The 20,475-nt window shown below is 61.8% G+C and overlaps 2 protein-coding genes and 2 long non-coding RNA genes across 4 annotated transcripts; 1 reads left to right on the forward strand and 3 right to left on the reverse strand.

Moving 5' to 3' along the window:
• LOC108633444 lies at positions 1,020–2,538 on the reverse strand. The gene is made up of 3 exons (XR_001917072.1): positions 2,222–2,538; positions 1,512–1,600; positions 1,020–1,163 (listed from the first exon to the last, which is right to left on the reverse strand). It is a non-coding gene; the product is annotated as an uncharacterized LOC108633444 (long non-coding RNA).
• Positions 6,102–10,970, reverse strand: LOC102184483 (gametogenetin-binding protein 1-like). The gene is given in 7 exon segments (XM_018038695.1): positions 6,102–6,307; positions 7,800–7,939; positions 8,895–9,045; positions 9,183–9,277; positions 9,561–9,676; positions 10,512–10,630; positions 10,632–10,970. Coding segments are annotated over 7 exon segments (1,011 nt in total). The 3' UTR covers positions 6,102–6,256.
• Positions 12,026–18,356, forward strand: BAK1 (BCL2 antagonist/killer 1). The gene is made up of 6 exons (XM_018039207.1): positions 12,026–12,272; positions 14,148–14,227; positions 15,115–15,250; positions 15,532–15,675; positions 16,722–16,902; positions 17,022–18,356. Exons 2-6 carry the CDS (start codon positions 14,158–14,160, stop codon positions 17,124–17,126), a joined length of 636 nt encoding a protein of 211 aa, XP_017894696.1. The 5' UTR covers positions 12,026–12,272; positions 14,148–14,157; the 3' UTR covers positions 17,127–18,356.
• On the reverse strand, positions 18,217–20,201 carry LOC106503484. Its single transcript, XR_001297178.2, has 2 exons — positions 19,290–20,201; positions 18,217–19,138 (listed from the first exon to the last, which is right to left on the reverse strand). It is a non-coding gene; the product is annotated as an uncharacterized LOC106503484 (long non-coding RNA).

The following is a 20,475-nucleotide window of genomic DNA, read 5'->3' on the forward strand; positions in this document are numbered from 1 at the left end:
GCCAGTGCCCACTCCAGGGGCCCACCCAGGCCTCAGGCACTTCCTGAGCAGCAGGACGTATCCTGGCCTGAGTGCCCCTGGAAGGAGTCAGCTTATCAAAGGGGAAAGGACACTTTGTTCAGGCCTGGTCACTCGCCCAGACTGGGGGTGGCGTGTTCGGGGCCTGGCGGGTAGGGCAGCACACTGCCAGCGGGAGGGTCCCAGCCAGCGGGCTGGGGCGGGAGGTCTAGGGAGGGCGGATGCACCGGCTCCACACTCCAGGCGGTGCCAGGACCTTGGCCCTTCCAGAAACGCGTTCGGGCGCCCCTTCCCCTTCACAGTCCTGCCTTCTCTCCATTCCCGTCCCACCTCTCTGAGTTCTGCAGGGGCTTGGCATGCACTCCATTCATTCATTTAAGCAATGTGTAAGGGTACTTGGACGGTACTAGTAAGGCTCTAGACCCTGGGCACAGAACAGCAAACGAAACAGGCCACAGTGCCTGCCCTCGTAAAGCTCAGGTTCCAGTTGAGAGGCCATAAGCACATAAACAAACTAAATATATGTGTCAGATGATGGAAGTGCTCTGAAGAAAAATGAAGCAGGGGAGGGGCACAGAGAGGGAGTGGGCTGGAGGACAGAGATGTTTTTTCTTTACACGGGGTGATTAAGAAGGCGAGAGATGACAGCAAAGGAAAGACGTCAAGTAGGTAAAGAAGTGAGTCCTGTAAATTCCTAGGAGCAAAGCCGGGGAACACAGCGGGAACAGCAAGTGCAAAGGCCCTGAGGCAGGAGTGGGCTGAGCGAGTGTAGGAGACAGCAGGGGCCGGCCTGGCCTGAGCACAAGAGACAGCAGGAGGGCGGACGGGTGAGGGACGTGTGAGGCTGGAGACAGGGCCCAGGCGGCAAGCGGCCGTGGGAGGACTTGGCTCTCACTTGGGAGATGGAGATGCAATGTAGGGCTTTCAACAGAGGAATTATTTATTATTAATATTAACTGTTTAGCTGTCTTTTTAACTCTTTATTTTTTTAAAGTCTTTTTTAAGCATTTATGTTTTAAAATAACAGTAGCTCAGGAATTCACCGGAAGTCCAGCAGTTAGGACTCAGCGCTTTTCACTGCCGGGGCCCAGGTTCAATCTCTGACCTGATCCGGGAAATAAGACTCTGCAAGCCGCACAGTGTGGCTAACAAGGAAAAAGCAACAGTAATTCATGTTACCTAGTGCTTAATACATACCAGCCACTCTTCAAAACAGTGAACATGTATTAGCCCATTTACTCTTCCCAATAATCTTCATTAAAGACGGGCACACACTGACACCAGGGAGGTCTCCACCACGAGATGCTGGCAGCGCCTCACCCCATGCTGTGACAGACGGGGGGGGGGGGGGGGGGGGCGGGGAATGTCGAATGTCCCTGGGCAGACGGAATGGCCCCGGGTGAGAAGCACTGCCTGAGGGTCTCCCGGCCGCCCCGCCTGCCTCTGTCCCAGCTCAGCCCCGCACCTCTCCCTACAAGTGTAACAGCCCCTACCTGCCCCTGCCTCCTCCACCGCAAGCCTCATCCTGGATGCCACGACAGAGCCGCTCCCCGCTCTATGGCCCTCGACGGCTCCCACCGCCCTGAGGATGCACAGCAAGCTGCTGAGGTTGGCACCGTGGCCCTGTGTAACCCGCCCCTACAGCTGCAGCTCTGTCCCCGAGGCCCTCGTGCTGCTGCCCTCCCTCCCTCACCCAGTCTGGTAACTTGCGCTGAACCTGCTCTGTGCCAGCCACCGTGCTGGGCACGCAGACCTGGGGACAAAGCCCCCGGGGGCCTGCCATCACGATGTGTCTGTCCAGGGGAGGGGGGAGCAGGGAAATGCATGGATCCCATTAGTTCCGTAGCCAGGGAGCTGTGAAGGCCCTAGAAGAGGAGGTGCCAGAGTCGGGCTGTATAGGATGGGCAGGGCTGTGAGAAGGAGCAGGGATGATCTGGGGCTGTGAGGGGCTCGGGACGAGTGGCTGTGATCCGGGCCCAGCCAAGGCACGAGATCGCACGTGTACAGAGAGACGGTTGGCAGGCAGGGAGCCAAGGACTGAGTTCACACACCAGCGGACTGAACAGGGAGACCCGGGAGAGGGGAGACCAGGGCGGTTCCGTCTGGGTCAGAGAGGCAGACAGCGGGGCCCCGGTGCCGGCTGGACACTCCCCGCATCCCCGGCGGGTCCCCCTGGCAGGCATGCCCTCTCCCCTTACTTCACCTGTCAATTCCCTCCTGCTCCTGCAAGCCCAAGTCACAGTCGGTGCCTCCTCCTCTTTGAGGCCTTCTAGGTTCCTCCCTGATGGAATCACTAGCTCCTTCCTCTGCTTTCCAAACCTGTGTTATAGCAACATCTTGCTCTGATTTTCATTACGAGGTTGCCCTGACCCCACGTGCCCACTGTGAATTTCACGAGTACAGGGAGGCAGTCGTTTCTGCTTGGTCCCTGGACAGGTGAAATCGAACTGCCTTCAGCAGAGGCAGCCCCAGCCCTCCGCCACCCGGGGATCCGGGGGTGAGGGGTGAGGGGGACATGGAAATACCTTCGCGGGCGGGGGCACCCTCGGATGGAGGGGCCGTCGAGGCCAGGACGCATTGGCGGGGCCTGAGCGCGCACAGGCCCTGCTGAGGCGCCGTCGCCCACGGTGGCCTGCAGGCCCTCCTCCGACTGCACACCCTGAGGCTGACTCTGCCCACCCGGAGGCGGCGGCGGGGGTGCGGCTGAGAGACTGCGCGCGGAGAGGGCCGGCTGACCGCCGAGGACCGGCGGCGCCCCCTGGTGGTGGAGCCCCTCCGGTACTCCTCACGGCCCATTTCAACGCCGCCCCACTGCACCCCCTCAGCAGCCGCCAGCGAGGAACTCACCCCCCACCCCAGCAACCTCCTGCGCGGCATCCCCCCGCCTCACCCCCGCTCGCCCCTACGGTCTCGTCCCTATGCAGCCGCCAAGGGGGCCTTTTAAAATGTTAACCACTGGGCACTCGCTCTGATAAGCTTAAACCCCTCAAGGGACTTCCCTGGTGGAAGTGGCTAAGACTCCGAATTCAGGGGGCGGGGGTTCGATCCCTGATCAGAGAATTAGATGCTGCAAACTTCCGTTAAAGACCCTGCCTGCTGCAGCTAAGACCTGCCACAGACAGATAAAGACAAACTTTTAAGATAAATAAAAATAAACTCTCAAAACCCGGATCAACAAAGGATGTGATCTCCTTCCTTTCTGATCTCACTCCCGCTCTGGCCGCGCAGGTCTGCTTCCGGTGCCTCACACACCCCAGGCCTGCTCCTGCCTCAGGGCGTCTGCCCCTGCTGCTCCCGGCCGGGGCATTCCCTGACGGCCCTGCCCTCCCTTCCTGGTGGCCCCTGCGTCCATAGGACCTCCTGAGAGAGTCCTCCCTGTCCCACCGTCTGAGACAGCCGCCCAGCAGCTTCCTTACAGCACCTGCCATGCCCGGATCCAGTCTCTGTTCAGTTTATCCAGCTAGCAATCCTAATTGCTCAAAAAATGGAGGTTCAGAGTGTCTTGTTCAAGGCTCCCACCCCACCGCCGCCCCCCCAACCCCCGACCCCGCCACGTGCCCTCAGAATGGATCCAGGGGCTGTTTCTCACCTCTGTCCCCGCCCCCCCCCCAGATATACAGTAAGAGAGAGAGAAACAGAGGCCCATGTGCAGCTACCAGCAGTGAGAGGTGGCGGAAGATGAGGGGTGAAGGAGACGGACGTCGGCACTGGGCAGCGGCCTGCAAGTTCTGACGCTCAGCTCGACGTGGACCTGACTAGGGCACCGCCAGCCTGACTGGTCCCTTTGCGCATATGAGAAAGAGGCAGGTCGCGGGGTTTCAGAGCCCCTCACCCCGAGCCAAGCCCCTGGTACAGGACCCAACCTGCAAGTGGTGCGCAGCCGCCCTCCCCTCGCTGTCTGCACACCAGGGACGGCAGGCTGGGTCTTAATCCCCGGACCAGGGATCAAACCCGTGCCCCCTGCAGTGGAAGCGCGGTGTCCTAAACACTGGACTTCTACACAAGTCCTGGGAAGACAGCTTTCAGTGCTGCCCAGGCCTCGGGTCAGACCCACAGATGCATCGGCAGCATTCCCCGAAAGCCTTTCGGACACAACTTCCTGGCCCCTGGCCCCTTGCAGGGTGGACCTGTGCCTGGCCCCCTGCACGCGCACCCCAGGCCTTCCCCCACAGCAGGTCCCTGGGGCTTGTCACCCCTGCCTTCCCCTCTCATGAGCGTCAAGCCAGGCCCGTCCACAGAAGCTGGCCAAGGACCGTCTAGGCCCGGGGAGAGGCCTTCAAGCCTGCGTTGACTCAGACCCCGTTTCTGCTCCCAGCCTCACTGACCTTCCTCCCTGGGGTTCACAGGAACCCAGGGAGCTGGGTGGACCACACGGTACCAGGACCCTCACTTGACAGAGTGGGAAACAGAGGAGCAGGGAGCGGGGGTCCAAGGCAGAGATGCTCCCCAAAACTTAGCGCCACTTGGCTCAGGCGAGCAGCCGAGGAGCCTGAGCTGCCCGCAGGGCCCAGCCTACCCTGACCCACCATGGTGCCCGCCTGTGCCCAGGGGCCACTGCTGCTGCCCAAAGACACCGGGGAAGGGGGCACGGGGGCGTCTGGACTCCACTGCGCCTCGGGGTCCCCCTCCAGCCTGGGCATGGCTGGCACCAGGTTTGGGGGCCTCCCAGGAAGGGGGAAGGCAGAGAAGCACCCTCTTCGTGGGGTCCGTGAGGAGGGCTGTGTCCATGCAGGAGACACCGAGGAGCCCACGGGCCGCCCTCCAAGGCCCCACGCTTCCCACCAGCCAACACCCTGGAGGAAGGAATCAGGGCCCAGGTGAGTCATCTGATCACAAGGCCACCTCCCAGCTGACTCAGGGGGACAGTCCACATGGCCCCTCCCACCGGCCCCAGCTCAGGGCCTGAGTCAAGGATTCCAGGGGGTGGGCAGCCTGCCTGGGAAGCCCCGGCCCACTTGTGAATCACTAGCCATCTTGTCTCCAAGCCCCGCTCTGAGCCCCGGCTGGGGGTGGGAGGCAGGGCGCTCACCTTCGCTGCTGGGCGGGGCAGGGCAGGAGGTCGGATTCCTGGCCGCCCCTCACCGGCCCCCTCTGCACTCCCACCTGACAGACAGCTGCTGTTAGCAATCACAATAATTACTCAAGCAGCGGCCGTGTTCTGACACTGGTCTTTAGCTCTGCACAGGCCTTGGGCTGGATCCAGTGGGAGCCCCGTGGAGAAGGCCAGACGTGTGTCTGTAAATAGCAGTGTTGTTGATAAGCGTTGGGGCGGTGTGAGCTCTCACGTGAACACTGGAGGCTGAGAGCCCGGACCCCGGACCCCAACGGGAGACTATGAACCAGCATCCCACAGGCAACCAGCCAGCCCTCCTGGCAAACAGCATCTCCTGGTGTCCAAACTGCACCTAGCCCTCCCCCACATTGGATGCCCACGAAGCCAGGGATGAAGGTGTGTTTCCCACGAGTAACTCAACTCCACTTTTGCTTCTGGAATTCAGTAGAGCTGGAGAAATGTCTTCTTCTAGATATCTGGACCTCCCTGCACCCAGGGTCCCCAGAGGTACCCAGTACTCCGCTTGGCAGAGTGGGCCCAGACCAGGGCAGCAGCGTGGGGCCTGGCCCCGCACCCCTGTGGCACAGCTCCACTTACCCAGGGGCCCCTCTCCCGCCCCCAGCCCGGCCCCTGGGGCCGGTCCCCACGGTCTGCTTCCCTGGCTTTGTCCTGGGCCGGCTGGGCAGGGACTTCCTGCTGGAGAATTCCCGGATCCTCCCAGGAGGCCCCACGCTGGGCCTGGGAACTCAAGAGGAAGGGAGGTCAGGGCCTGCAGGCCTTGTGGCCCCAGGTCCTTCCCTACCGCGGTCAGGTGCACCAGACTCGCTGTCTTCCAGCTCAGATGGGGCCCGGGGCTCTGCAGCTGGGGTGGCCTGGGCTTCTGGGGCCCGACGAGAACGAGACCAGACCCCAGGGACCCTGGGAATGCTGGGCTTGTTCCCGGTGCAGGACGAGGGGCAGGCTCCGCAGACAGACAGCCAAGGAGCCCAATGCCAAACTGAGTTTTATTAGTAATGTGACAGGCCTGACTTTGACGAGTGGGAGCAGTCTGCCAGGCAGGCCCACCCTGCAGATGTGCAGACACAGGTTATCTTGAGGCTCCTTGGCCCCAGGGGCTCCTGGAGGTGCCCTGAGATGCGGGGCTCCATCCCTCCGCGCCTGCAGGGACCCCGGGCGGCGCTGGCTTCACTCTGGAGGCCAGTTTCCCATCTCGTCCATCTCCTCCAGAAGCAGGTGCTGGGGGTCGCAAGTGGGTGAATGCGGAGGCCTTGGCGTCTCTGGGCTCTCCTCTCCCTGCTCGGTGCCCCCAGAACGTCCCACCTGCGCCTCCAGAGACGAGCACCCCAAGGCCACATTTCTTAAGCCACCCCCAGGGGCCCGACCTCCCTGCGGCCTGGTGGGGAGCAGCCCCGGGTGGCCCGAACCCTCCCTCACCTCTGTCCTGGACACCACGCCGAGGGGCCTCAGCACCCCTCCCTCCAGCCCAGGGCGCTGCTTCTGCGGCCTCGGCACCCCTCCCCCAGGGCCCCAGCATTCCCCAAGGGCTGGGGCTCGGCTTCCTTTCCCCCTCAGCCTGGTGTCCCTGAGGGCAGACAAAGAGAGGGGGGTGGTGATGAGGACAGGCCCCTCGACACGCCCCCAGCAGGCTGCCCAGCCCCCAGTGAGGCGCCGGCCTGGGCCACCATCCAGAAACCCCCCGATGGCCTGCGGTGTGCTCAGGCCACCGTAGGACTGCGCCGCCCGGGACAGGGCAGGCCAGCTCATGGGGCGGCCCTGGAGGGCGCAGGGGAGGAGAGGTCCCTTCAGCAGGAAAAGGCAAAAAAGCAGGAGCCCTACCAGAGCCAGGACTTGTGTGGTGTAGGGTGAGGCTCCCCAGAGCACCCAGGGGCACCTGTGGCATGGCCTAAGGCTCAGGACGAGGGGTAGGCAAGGGTTCCTGGTGTTCATGACCCTCGAGGGGTGAGCATGATCCCTGACACTGGAGTGCCCTTTGCAGTTGGCTGCCACACACTCTTCAGTTCATCTCATCTTCCAGTGGCCCCCTTTCCAGGTGAAAACACCAAAGCCCACATTCAAAGTCACAGAACAAGTCAGGCCGCAGCAGAGACTCCGACTACAGACTTTGCTCCTTCCTTCTGTGAACTGCACAGTCTGCAGGGGGCAGATGTCCACTGAAAGAAAGGGTGAGCTGATGAATGAATGGAAATTAACCCAGAAAGGAAATCGACACATTTTTGTCATCAACAGGTCTATCAGTGTGCACTCCCAGAAGCCTGGACAGGCCTAACCTTTAAGGCCAATGTCAAAGAGGGTGGGCTGGGGGTGGTCCCCATTGTCACCCCTGGCAACTCCCCTGCCGCCTGTGTGTGTTTGTGGGAGGAGGTGTGGATGTGAATGGGAGACAGACTCCCTCCTCTTGGAGATGAGGAAACTGAGTTCCAGGGAGGGGGAGGGACTTGCCCGGAACCGCACAGCAAGTGCGCGGCAGTGACGCCTTAGCAACGGGCCCTGGGCTAAGTGAGAGCCAGCCAGATGGAGAAGCGTGTGCTTAGGAGGTCGGGGTCCTGCTCTCGGAGAGACCACCATGGAGAAGGACTTGCGCCCTTCCTGCGCAGCAGGGTGCAGGGGTGGCTGGTGCCTGGGCCCGCAGCCTACAGAGAGGGGAGTTCTCCAGCCCCAGACTCCCAGCGCCCGCAGGCGGGGCGGGATGGTGGGTGGGTGGGTGTACCTGGCCATCCACGACGCCCGCCTCCTCCAGGGTGATCTCTGGCTGGGTCAGCAGCTCCTGGCTGTCTTAGCCGCCCATCTTCCAGAGGCGAGACTCCCGCTGAACGACCAGAAGCTTCTTTAGCTCCGCCTCCACAAAACCTGAGAGCCAGACAGAGAGAAGGGCATGGGACAGTCAGGAGGGGGCAGCTGCAGCCTGCTGGGGATCTGAGGAAGAGGAAGTGGCCCCAGCTCTCCAAACCCCTCCCTGCGCTGCGTGGCCCCTGGTCACCCCCAGTCGGGCCCCTAGAGCCTGCCAGACTCCACCTCTCCACCGCCCAGCCTGTCCCAGGACTCACACTGGGCTCCCTGCTCCCACCCTGAGTGTGAATCTCTTTACCTGCCTCTCGGGGGACAGTGTTCATTCCAGGGGCAGACATCTGCTCCACCCTGCCCCGCCTCTTCCAGCCATCAACTCCAGCGTTCCAATCCGGAGTAACCCAAACCATGGGGGTTCAAGCCCCAGCTCTGCCACTGACCAGTGAGGTGATCGTGGACAAATTACTTAACCCCTCTGGGCCCCAGTGATCTCACAGGGAAGCGGAGACGGTATAACAGGACCGACCCCAGAGTCAGAATGCAGTATTTCATGAAAAGTGCTTAGGAGAGGGTTTGGCCCGTGGTAAGGAAAATGTCAACGGAGACTTTACTGGAGGCTGTCATTCATTACCGTCTGCTCGCCCCACCAGCGTAGTGAGGTGGCTGCAATGGGAGAGGGGGGTCCTCTGGGCACCGTCACAGCAAGTGCACACCTGACGGGAAAACTGGGGGTGCAGGGGGGCGCCACTGAAGGAGTTAGAATCCTGGGCTGGGAAAGGGTGCTGCTCGAGGAGCCACGGTCCCGGTCGTAAGCCGCCCCCCACCCCTCAAGCCTCCCCCGCCTCCCAGGCGCACACCCAGCTCCTTCTGCGGACTGGCGCCCGCGGGTCAGCCGGCCTGGGCGATCATTTTAGGTCCTGTGGTTCCCCCTGGCGGTGTTAACTGGTGTCGCATCCGAGAGCGGCTCCATCAAAGCGGGGCTGGGGATGGGGTGAGGGGGTACGGGCGGCACACCCACCAACTGTGTCCGTTGACCTGAAGGCCTTATGCAGCGGGGACTGGAGGGTGACGATGCCCGGGACGCAGAGCTTGAGGGCGCTGTCTTCCTCCGCTGCCGCCTCCTCTTCCTCGCCTGGCTCTTCTCGGGGCAGGCCTTCCTTGAGAGGGGACTGAGGCTGGACAGCCACCCCGCAGGTGAGGGGGCAGCTGAGCCCGGCCCCCGAGCAGAAAGCAGGAGCGGGTGAGACGGGCGCGCTCTCCCGGGCCCCGCCCCGCCTCCGCCCGCCTCCGGCCGGGGCCCCAGGACCTTGGCCATGGCCCCTTTCTGGAGCCGCTTGTACAAGCCGAGGAGGCGGTTCCAGGGAGCTGCCCCCACCTTGGAGGAGGCCAGTCTTGGGTCACCTGTGGAGGGCAGTGGTCACTGGGAGCCCACAGCAAAAGGTGGAGAGATCGTCTCACTTAATCCTTGCTAATGCCCTCTGACAGAGATGCTATCATGCTCCCGTTCTACAGATGATGAAACTGAGATGCACAAAGGCTGAGTGACTTGCCGCCCTCACACCGCCTGCCCCGAGTGGAGCTGGGATCCAGCTCTGCTCAGACTGCCCTTCGTCCCCTGCCCCCACCCCCCATCCCTGGCCCGATGCCCTGGCTGTCCCCTGGGGCCTGTGGCCACCGCACTCACCATCGAGCAGACATTCCTCTTCCCTCGTGAAGGCCTCGGGGCTGAACTCCAGTGGCCCCAGGGCCCTCCGCGCGCATCCTGGCTCCACCGCCGCCGAGGCCTGGGCAGAGTGGCCCCTGACCCCAGAGCACAGTCAGATGGGGGCGGCAGGTGGGGCCCGAGAGGTGGTGAAGGTCCCAAACCCCTGCCGAGGCTCTGCTCAGCTCCTCCACCCCCCCTGCTCCCCATTGCTCCCTGCTCTGCCCTCTGGGGTCTGCATCACAGAGGGGGATGATCCCCCCAAAAGTAGGGTGAGGGGCGTGAGGAGGGGAGGGGCCCAGCAAGGAGCTGGCAAGTGATGGGAGGCCCAGCTCACCCCACATGCACCCTTCCTAGTCCCTGGCCTGTGCCCTTGGCCTTTTGGTGCCCCTATGCACTACCCCTCACTTGAGGAGGAGCCCTGTCTCTGCCTCCCTCTGCCTCTCCAGGTTCCTCTCCACCCTTGATGTGAACGACCATGCCCACCCAGTCCTCTGCCCACCCGAGGAGTCCGTTCCTGATAGTGAAAGTCGCTCAGTTGTGTCCGACTCTTTACAACCCCATGGACTTTACAGTCTATGGAATTCTCCAGGCCAGAATACCGGAGTGGGTAGCTGTTCCCTTCTCCAGGGGATCTTCCCAACACAGGGATCTAACCCAGGTCTCCCGCACTGCAGGTGGATTCTTTACCGGCTGAGCCACCAGGGAAGCCCAAGAATACTGGAGTGGGTAGCCTATCCCTTCTCCAGCGAATCTTTCCGGACCCAGGAATCAGACTGGGGTCTCCTGCCTTGCAGGTGGGTTCTTTAGCAGCTGAGCTACCAGGGAAGCCCCTGGTCCCTCCCCAGTTCGGGTCCTCAAAGCTCAGGCCCACGTCCCCCTCCTGACACCCTGGCTTCCCCCAGCTCCTCCATCCTCGGCCCAGCCCCTCACCTTTCTGAGGTCCCCGTATTCCCTGAGGCCTCCCCTGTGGCCGCCTCTTCCCTCTCCTCCAGCTCAGACAAGTGGCCCAGCACCTCCTGGCTTCCTCTGGGCAGGACTGGCTTCACCTCTAACGCCCTGAGCCATGACCTTCAGGACCTCCTCGGGGGGGCAAGTCTGGGCCCCCGGGTCCCCCATCTCCAGCCCCGAGGGGCTGGGCCGCGGCAGGGCCCCAGGGCGGGCGAAGGGCAGCGTGGCGGGAGGCCTGGACTCCCTCCTCCCAGCTTGTCCCTGACGGTCGGCCATCACGGGGACGGCGTCCTGCCCCCTCAGGGGCCACGACCAGCCCCTCCGCAAGGCCTTGTCTGAGCTCTCCGGGCTGCACTTGCTGCCTACCAAGCTCCAGAAAAAGCAGAACATGGGGGAGCGGCCCAAAATTCGGGGCCGAGGGCTTGAAGCAGGGGCCTCCATCCTGAGAGGGTCCCTGACTCAGAGGGAGGGGCCGCAGCAGCCACCGCAGGACCAACTGCTGAAGAACAGAAGGAGGAAAACCTCCAGTTGGAAACTTCCAGGAGTTCTAGAAGGCAGAAGGGGGGAGGGGGGATTCGCTGGGCGCAGAGAGGGCAGGGGTTTGACAAGGCCTAGGGAGCCAGCTGGGGTGGGAGGGCTTGAGGGTTTGGGGAGGCCCCAGGAGACAGTAGGGGGGCAGGCAGCGAAGTCCAGAGGAACCCCAGCTCTGAGGATGGGGTGGTGGCCCAGGGCTCTCTCCTCCCTGCCTGTCCTTCCCCTGCAGCCGCTGCTGTCCTTGGGAAGCAACTCATTCCCCGGCGGCTGCCCTCCCCCTTCCCTCCCTTCTCAGCGTCCAGCTGGCACGGGCCCACTGTGCCCCCCTTTCTGCGTACCTGCCCGGCAGATTCAGGGGGACGTCACATTTCCTCTGTGGAAACAACCAAGATAGGTGCCTGGTGTGCACGCTGAATCTCAATTTAGTATTATTCCTGGAGACCTGATTATAAACCCATCTCAGTGACCTTGGGAGAGGTTCCTTAAACCAGCTGAGTCTCAGTTTGATCCCCTGAAAGATGGGTGTGGCCCACTGCACCAACTTCCCAGGGTTGTTCCAAAGCGCGCTTATTTTTTTAAATATTTTTTATTTATCTGCACTGTGTCTGAGTTGCAGCAAGTGAACTCTTAGTCGCTACGTGTGGGCTCTAGTTCCCTGACCAGGGATCGAACCCAGACCTCCCTGTGTTGGGAGGACAGAGTCTTAGCCACTGGACCACCAAGGAAGTCCGTCCAAAGGGCTTTTAAAGTGCCTGGCACAGAGTGGGGCTCAAGGAACCGCCCCATCCTGGCTGTTTTGCTGGCACTGACGGAAGGGAGCAGGGGACAGATCAAGAATTAGGGCTGGGAACCAGGGCGGGGGAAAAGCCGTGGGGCAGGAGGAGGGAAGCCACTTTCTCTTGCAGAGCCCAGACCCGCCTCAGGCCACGGGCTGCGGCTTCGCATCCGGCGGCCACCGAGCGACTTCCTCTAGAGGGAGCTGGTGGGAGCCGGGAGCCGCCGGCGCCTCTATGATCGCCGCGGCCCCGTGGGTCCCCCAGGGCCGCGCTGGGACCGGCAGAGGCTGCACTCCAGACATCAGGGATCCACTGACTCCCCTTCCTGGAAGCCAGGCGTGGGGACGCAACCCTGGGAGCAGCCCCTGACCCCTCAGGATCTCTGGCCTCCGCCCCGCTGGGCCATCCCGGGCCTGGGCCAGGGTCCGGGGAGGTAAGCCGGGAGAGTCTTGCCCATGCCCCCCTCCCTGGGCAGCCCCAGGCCCAGGGTGAGGCAGGGAGCCCCTGGGGAGCCCGCTGGGGAGGGGGACACCACTGCGAAGCTTGCCTGGGCGGCTCCACCAACACTCGATGGTGGGCCGATCCAGCCGGGGCTCCCTCAGGCTGCCCCTGAGGCGGCGTCCCCTCTTGCCCTGGCCCTGGCTGCCCGAGAATCGCGTGCCAAAGAGCCAGGTTCTTTAGCAGTCTGGGGAATGGGAGTGGAGGTCAGAGTCAAGGTCAAGGGCAGCAGGAGACCATTTACAGTGCTTCCTGCTGCCCCAGGAGTCCTAAGACCAGGTCAGGATCGGCCCCCTCCCCTCCCCAACTCCAGCAGCATCCTGGGCCTGGCAAACCCAAAAGGTGGGCACAGCGGACTCTCCCCACCAGGAAGTCAGGCCACTTGGATGGGGGCAGAGGAAGTCCCAGGTCAGTTCAGGCCTCTGGCTCTGGGGCGGGTTCCAAGGCTCCACCTCATCCCCAGCTGTGAGCCCCAGGGGTAGTGGGAGAGGGAGCTGAGGTGCAGTTAGCATCCTTCAGCCCTGATGTTCTGGGGGGCACCGCGTTTGGGTACCAAGGGAGGGAGAAAGGCGCCTTGTTTGGGAAGCACCTTCTAGGATGCGGGGTGCCAGGCTAAGGTCTGTCTTAAGCAGGCGGGGGACCACGGGCTGCAGGAGGGGCGAGTCCCTTCTCCCTGTCCCTGCCCCCTCGACAGGGAAGGGGTGGGGCAGACAGGTGGGCCCTCCCCACCCTTCTCCTGAGGCCCTTTGGAAAATGGCCCCAGGCCTGGGAGAGGTGGGGTATACAGGCCCTCCCAGGAAGGAGGCGGAACACAGGCCCTCTGGGTGTGTGTTGGGGCCCAGGCTGGGCCCTCCCGAGGGGGAGGAGAGGGGCTTCCGCCTGGGTGATGGAGGCAGCTTTGGGGTGCGGGGAAATGAGGAGGGTGCAAACTGAAAGTGAAACAGCTTACGTCCAGGAAATACTCACTCTGCCCAGGGCTCACTGAGCCGCCGGGGGTTGTGGCCAGAACCCAGCAAAGGAAGAAAACGGGGGCCGGAGACAGGAGGGCGAGGGGTGCACGTGGTTTCCTCAGCCGCCTGCTAGGCAGGTGGGGCAAGGGCAGAGACCTCCGCCGGCAACTGGGAAGCAAGCCTGCCATGGGCGCTGAGGAGAGCATGGACGCGTGTGGAAATCCAGTCACCCTGACGGCTTGACCAGCCCTGTGGCCTGGGGCGTTCCCTGAGCCTCAGTTTCCCCACCTGTGCAGTGGGCATGATGGTGCCTGCCCTGCCATGCTACCCCCGCGTCCCACACCTCCTCCCGCATGTGTGAGGAGGACACCACAGGCGCTCGGGATGTGTGCGGCTAACAGGCCCGAGTAGGAAAACAGGTGTGCTCTGACTAGCTGGGGGAAAGTGGGGCCTTCGGGGACGGCCTTCACGGGTCACTGGCTGGAAGGTAGCGAGTCTGTGGTGGATGTGGACCAGATAGGGTGCAGAGGGCCCCAGCGGCAGCGGAAGGAAACTCCGCCTCTGAAACTCACCTCCCCGGCCCAGGAACGGGGTAAGACGTGACTAGACAGCCGCTTGAGCACCACTGTGGCCTCCCCACCCCGGGGCCTGCGCTGGTCCCCGGCGGGGGCAGTCTTGGCTGCCTGGCCTTTCTCAGCCCCAGTCTTTCTTGAAGAGCCGCCAGTGAAGTGATAAGTTCCTGGGTCAGTGGGTCTTTCGGGAGGGGGCCCTCCCCTCCTCCATGGGCCGCCAGAGCCCCTGGCCCCATCTCTGCTTTCCCATCTGCCCCCAACACAGTCTGAAGCTGCTTTTCTCCCCAGGACCTGAGGAATGGCTTCGGGACAAGGTCCAGGTCCCCCCAGGCAGGGCTGCGATGAGCCTGACCCCTCTTCCGCATCGGGTAAGGGTCTGTCTGCCCCCTCACCCACCTCATGACCACCGGGGCCAGCTGGGGGGTTGGCGAGAGCAGACCTGGACAGCCCCAGGGGCCCACCGTAGTTTACCCGCCTTGCGCAAAGGAGAGAGCACCTCCCCACCCAGTGCGGGCAGCCCACCGGCTCAGCAGCTGGGGTGCAGGCAAGACCGAGCCCCAAGAGCAGCGTGGGGAAGGACGCATGGAGGCCGAGGGAGGGGGCGGTGAGCCCACGGAGGACACCCTGCCCTCCCCAGGCAGCCAGGCGGGATGGGTGAGCAGGAGGGAAGGCATGGGGCGCGGCTGTCTTATCCCAGCTGGAGCAATAAGGAAGTGAGGCGGCTTATTACCTGATCAGGGCTGCTCAACGGGGAGACGGGCTGTTAGACTCTGGGGAGGAAGGAAGAGAGTGCCCTCATCCAAGGGGACCACCCGGAAGGCTGGCAGCTCTGCCACCCAGCACAGGCTGCTTCCTGGACTTTGGGTTCCGTCTCAGGCCACTCACCATGTCCCAATGTGACTTTCCTGAGCTGCAATTTCAAACTCTGTTCCCACGTTCCCTAAGCCAAGCCGTACGGCCGGGTGCCTTGGACACAAAAAGCCAGAGAGCCAGACGCCTGGGAATCTGTCCTGGCCACGCTGTTCACTCCAGCCATGTGACCTTGCACAGGTTACGCAAACACCGTGCCTCAGTTTCCCCATCTGTAAGCGGGGTGGTCGCCTCCACGAGGCTGCTGTGAGAAGACAGCTCTACTCAGAGTCAGCACAGCCCTAGGTGTCACCCGAGGGCTAGAGGAGGGACAGGTGTGTCCCCCAGCAGAGGGAACCCTCCTCCCCAGAGCACTTCCTCCCTGACTCCCGGCTTTGGTCCCCAGAGGAGCAGGTAGCCCGGGATACCGAGGAGGTCTTCCGCAGCTACGTCTTTTACCGCCATCAGCAGGAGCAGGAGGCCGAGGGGGCAGCTGCTCCTACTGACCCAGAGATGGTCACCTTGCACCCAGAGCCTACCAGGTGAGCTGCGGCCTCCTAGACATGCTGAGAGAAGCAGAGACTCATGCAGGGTCACCGTGCTGGTCCTGGCAGCTGAGCAAGCCTGGGGGCTTCTCCCGCTCCCACCCCAGAACCGGCACCCTTTTCAGCACAGCCTGCCCCTTGTGCCCGGGCCCAGCCCTCATGTCTGAGCACACAGTCAGGACTTCCCAGGAGGGGCGCCCGAGGCCAGGGCATCTCGGGCAGGAGCGCTTTGCTGCCAGCCCGAGCCCCAACTCACTGGCCGCCTCCTGATCCTCCAGCACCATGGGGCAGGTGGGCCGCCAGCTCGCCGTCATCGGGGATGACATCAACCGGCGCTACGACACGGAGTTCCAGGCCATGCTGCAGCACCTGCAGCCGACGGCAGACAACGCCTACGAGTACTTCACCAAGATCGCGTCCAGGTAGCCCCGGCCACCGCCCCTCCATGGCGCTGTCCCCACCACGCCAGGCCCTCCCCGTGAAACGGGAGACAGCTTCTCTGCTGGTGCTGGGAGATGTGTTTTCTGTCCCTGCCTCTGCTGTTAACTCACGCGTGGCCTTGGGCCCCTGTCTTTCTCTTCCTAAGCCCAGGCTCCTCATCTTTGTACACGAGGGCACAGCCTTCATGAGCCCTGATACCAACATGAGCTGGAAGATCAGGACTGTGTGGGGGGCGGGGGGCTCGCAGTGGGGTTGTTCCCAGACGTCCCCAGCATTGCTGGGACACAGCTGTCATTCTGATTTGGAGCCACATTTCACACCAAAGATGATTGTTGGACCTGGTCCTGAAAATGACTTCCTGATGCTGAGATCTGGCCTCAAGAGACCAGCAGCCTGGGCGAATCCTAGCTTCGCCATTTACTGGCTTCGTGACACATCCTAGCCTTCAGTTTCCTGGTCCGTAAACTAGGGGAAATATGCTTAGGATTGCGTGCACTCTTAGAGGTGTTAGCCGTTGTCACCATCTGGATTAAGGGAGTCAGTCTCGGGGTAGATTTGAGGCTGAGGGTGAAGGCAGGAGCAGGAGATGGAATCAGTGCTCAGAGCTGAACACCCTGCCTGTGTCCTTAGAGGCCACTGCCCACTCCGCTGTGATTCCAAGACTGTCCTAACCTCCTCTTCTGTCCTTTTCTCTCTGCCGTCCCGGGCTGCCAGGCCAGCAGCAGCGCCCACAGGTAATCTCCCCGCTGCTTCCACCCGCCTGCTCTGCCCTCCACGCTCTGCCTTTGTGCCCCAACAGCAGCGCCCCACTCATCTGCCCTCCAAGCTTTCTCCTTTCACAGGGACGCGGGCTCTTCCCAGATCAAGGCCAGGCTGGGGCAGCCTCTGCCCCACCAGTTTACAGCTAAGCCATTTTTGCTTTCCAGCAGGGAGGGGCTGGGGTGAGGCAGTCCAAAGGGATGGGAGGGGGAAGGAAGTCAAAGAGCCCCCCAGGGGTCTCCAGCAACAGTGTCTCCCCTGCCTGCAGCCTGTTTGAGAGCGGCATCAACTGGGGCCGCGTGGTGGCTCTGCTGGGCTTCGGCTACCGCCTGGCCCTCCACGTCTACCAGCGCGGCCTGACCGGCTTCCTGGGCCAGGTGACCCGCTTCGTGGCCGACTTCATGCTGCGTCGCTCCATCGCCCGGTGGATCGCGCAGAGGGGTGGCTGGGTGAGTGCCTGAGCATCCGTCAACCCTCCCTGCCGCTGGAGCCGCCCCTCCCAGCCCCACCCCAGGCCCCGGGAGCCACCAGCACCCTCCGCCCATGCCCCTTCCGTCTCTCCTGGCAGGTGGCAGCCCTGGACTTGGGGAACGCCCCCATCAAGAACGTAGCCATAGTTCTGGCTGTGGTTTTGTTGGGCCAGTTTGTGGTACGAAGATTCTTCAAGTCATGACTCCTGGAGGGGCCCTTTGAGGTCCTGAGACCCCTGTGTGGACTTTGGCCCCGGCTTCTCCCCTCACCTCCTCTCCAGCAGGGGTGTCCCTCTGCCCCCCATTAAGAGCACAGAAGCTTTAGTAAGTGGGCACTCCAGCTTTGGAGGGCCCCTGCCCAGGGGCATCCATCAGACTGTTGGGTACTCTAACATTGCATGGTGCTAACGGGCCCCCTCTCAGAGGGGGGCAGTGGCCTCTCCCTTAGCTCTCTGGGACCCCCTCAGCCCTGTCTGCTCGGTGCTGGGGAGACTGATAACTTGGGGAAGCAAAAGGCTGGGAACTACTTCTCCCAAGTCACCGTTAATGATTTTAGCTTTTTATAATACCCTTAGGAGGGCACTCCCCCTTCCCACCACTCTGCCCAAAGCCAGGACATCTGGGCTGTGGGGGTTAGTAGCTCTACCCTTCCCCAGAATTCAGCAGTTCTGGGAGGTTGAGCTTGAAAGCTGGGCCTGGAGCCCAGTCCTGGCCCTTCCTAAGTACCACATTCCCCGGGAACAGGACTGGGGTGGTGGGGCGGGGGACAAGGTGCTGCTCAGCTCCCGCCCAGTCCCTGCTACCCTCTTCCCCACCCCCGGCCGGCCCATACTGACTTTGCAGGTGGACTCTCAGGGATTCAGGGTGGGGTGGAGTGGGATGCAGGCCAGAGCTCCTGAGGGCCTCTGTCCCCCCACGTTACCACTTGCTCCCACTCGTCACTACAAGCGCAGCTCGCCACACACCCCCACTCCAGGTAAGGAAGGGAGGGGTCTCGGCTGAGCACACTGCCCCAGCCCCTACCTCACCTGGACTACAGGGTTTAGGACTGCGGCTTGTCATTGTCAGGGAAAGGAGGGGTAGGGAGCGCATCTTGAAGTTTGAGTGAGAGAAGGGCTAGAAACACCACTAGGAACCCCAGGGTTGGGGCCCTCCCTTCTGGCCTGGGCACAGTGTAATCCGGGGGTATGCACAGGGGAACTGTGAATACTTGAACCCCACCCCCAACCTCTACCCTCCGCACCCCACACCTGCCTGAGCCCCTCCTGATGGTGGGGTCAAGTGCCTTGTCTATCTTGCACAGCTGAGGGATTCAGAGGTCAGGGGAAAGGAGTTCTTGATTAAACCAAATGCAGGGAGGGGATGCAGAGGGAGCTGCCTGGCCACCTCCCACCCTCTGAGTGTGTCTGAAAATAAACTGCAACCCCCACTCAGACTTGATCCCTTCTGTCTTCTCCACTACCCCTCTCTTCATCAGGCTGACTGGGGGAACCCGGGCATGAGTGACTTTCACCTGGTTTTTACTGACGGGTCTCCTCTGGAACCCCCAAAACCCTGTGGAGGGCTGGGTGTGTTTCTCCAGCCCTCTAGAAGGCCTTGGCCCCTTCCCACTTGCTACCCCCTTCTCCAGGAACTTTCCTCATTTCTTGGGGTTCCAGGCGAGTTTCCCATTCCCACAAGAAGTCAGGGGTCCCCAAACTACTAGGCTCTGGCTGCAGAGCTGGTGGAGCAGCTGCCCTTGCCTGGGGACCCCCACAGGCCTCGTCTGAACTCTCCCTTCCAGGGACCACCACCCACGCTTGGCTCCAGCTGGGACGCAGCATCCCGGCGCCCTCTTCGGCCTGTCCCCCACAGCTCGCACACACACAAGGCTTTTCATTCTAGGAGTTCTCTGCTGCATGGGAGTCCCTATGGGGAGGCAGCCAGGGGTGATAAAAGTAACAAGCACGGAGGCGTTTAAATGTTCCAAAACCGAGGAAGTCTTTCCAGTCCCGGGCACCCTGGTCTGTTTTCTGACACCTTTCCAAAAGTGGTCACACGCAAGTCCTAAAGGACTCGGGCTTCTCTTTCACTTCCCCGAGGGCATCTTGCCAATCCCCTGGGCCCTCCGACTTGGTCTTCAAAGAGTCCACGTTCTGCCCGCAGTCGTTGAGAGGGGACCCTTGCGAGCTGTGGTGGCTGGAAGCGTGGTGGCGAAAAGGCCCCTAGCAATTTCCTGCAGGAAAAGCTCGTAGACAGTTTTTATGGAACACACTCTGCGGAGCTTTATCCCGAGAATTTATCATACGTGCCCAACAATCAGCAGGTATAGCTATGGCGAGGAGGGTTGTTAAACTCCCATTTTACAGATAAGGAAACTGAGGTACCTGCCCAGAGTCACCGGGTAGAAAGGGCGGGGAGCTGGCACTGGCCATCAGGACACTGCCTCGAGGTTTCACGTGGAGCCCGGAGGGGTAAGGGCCGGGGCCGTTGGTCTCGAGCACAGGTCAGCCACGGGGCGAGTTGGGGAGGCAGGGATAGCCTTATCTGCCGCGCAGGCGGGAACCACGCGACCGCTGCGAGAACTCCGGGAAGCGTGCGGACTGCCGGGATCAAAGATGGCCGCGGCCGCCTCAGGCGCGCAAGCGTGCCCTCTAGTGGGCGGCGCCTCGGAGCGCACCGCCTACCCAATCCCGGCGGAAAGTTGGAATAAAGGTGGGCGGTGGCGGCCGCTGCGTGGTCTCGACGCTCTCCTGAAAGGCCTGGAGCGCAGCCCGGAAAGGTCATTTGGCCTGTGTTTAGGCTTCCACGGCACCGCATATTCTTTCAAGATGAAAATGCCAAAAAAGAAATATAAATAACATTCTTAGGGGGGCTCTGGGGGTACAGGGAGCAGCTGGGCTTTGTAGGTATTAAGGGAAGTTAAATTCTTCTCAAGATTTGTGGTTCTTCTGAAACTGTTGCTTCGTCTCCTCCGGAGAGGTCTAGAGTCCTTGGTCTGTGGTACCAATGAGATGAGGCAGTGGAGCCTGCCCACGGAAGGAAAAACTGTCACCTGCCCAGTTGTGCAGGGTCAGGATAAATTCCTGCCCCGCCTTGCACCAGCGCCACCCCGCCCCCATCCTGAGCGTACCTTCATGAGTTTGCTAATTTACCTTCACCAATGGCTGATTCATGTCGATGTATGGCAAAACCACTACAATACTGTGATTAGCCTCCAATTAAATAAATTTATTTTTTTTTAAATAAAGAAGGTTTATTTTAGGTCACTGGCGGTCCATCCAAATGAGAAAATCCTTCCTTTGCCCAAATCACTTGGTACGTTGTTTGAACAACTTTTTATGGCCTAACCATCTGTGTGTGTGTGTGTGCGGGCATGCACCTAGTTGCTCAGTCGAGTTGGACTCTTTGCAACCCCATGGACTGCAGCCCACCAGGCTCCTCTGTCCATGGAATTCTCCATGCAAGAATACTGGAGTGGGTTGCCATGCCCTCCTCCAGGGGATCTTCCCAACCCAGGAATAGATGTAGTCATGTATGGATGTGAGAGTTAGATTGTGAAGAAAGCTGAGC

The sequence above is a fragment of the Capra hircus genome, chromosome 23 (assembly GCF_001704415.2).
Source record: "Capra hircus breed San Clemente chromosome 23, ASM170441v1, whole genome shotgun sequence".
Taxonomy (NCBI): domain Eukaryota; kingdom Metazoa; phylum Chordata; class Mammalia; order Artiodactyla; family Bovidae; genus Capra; species Capra hircus.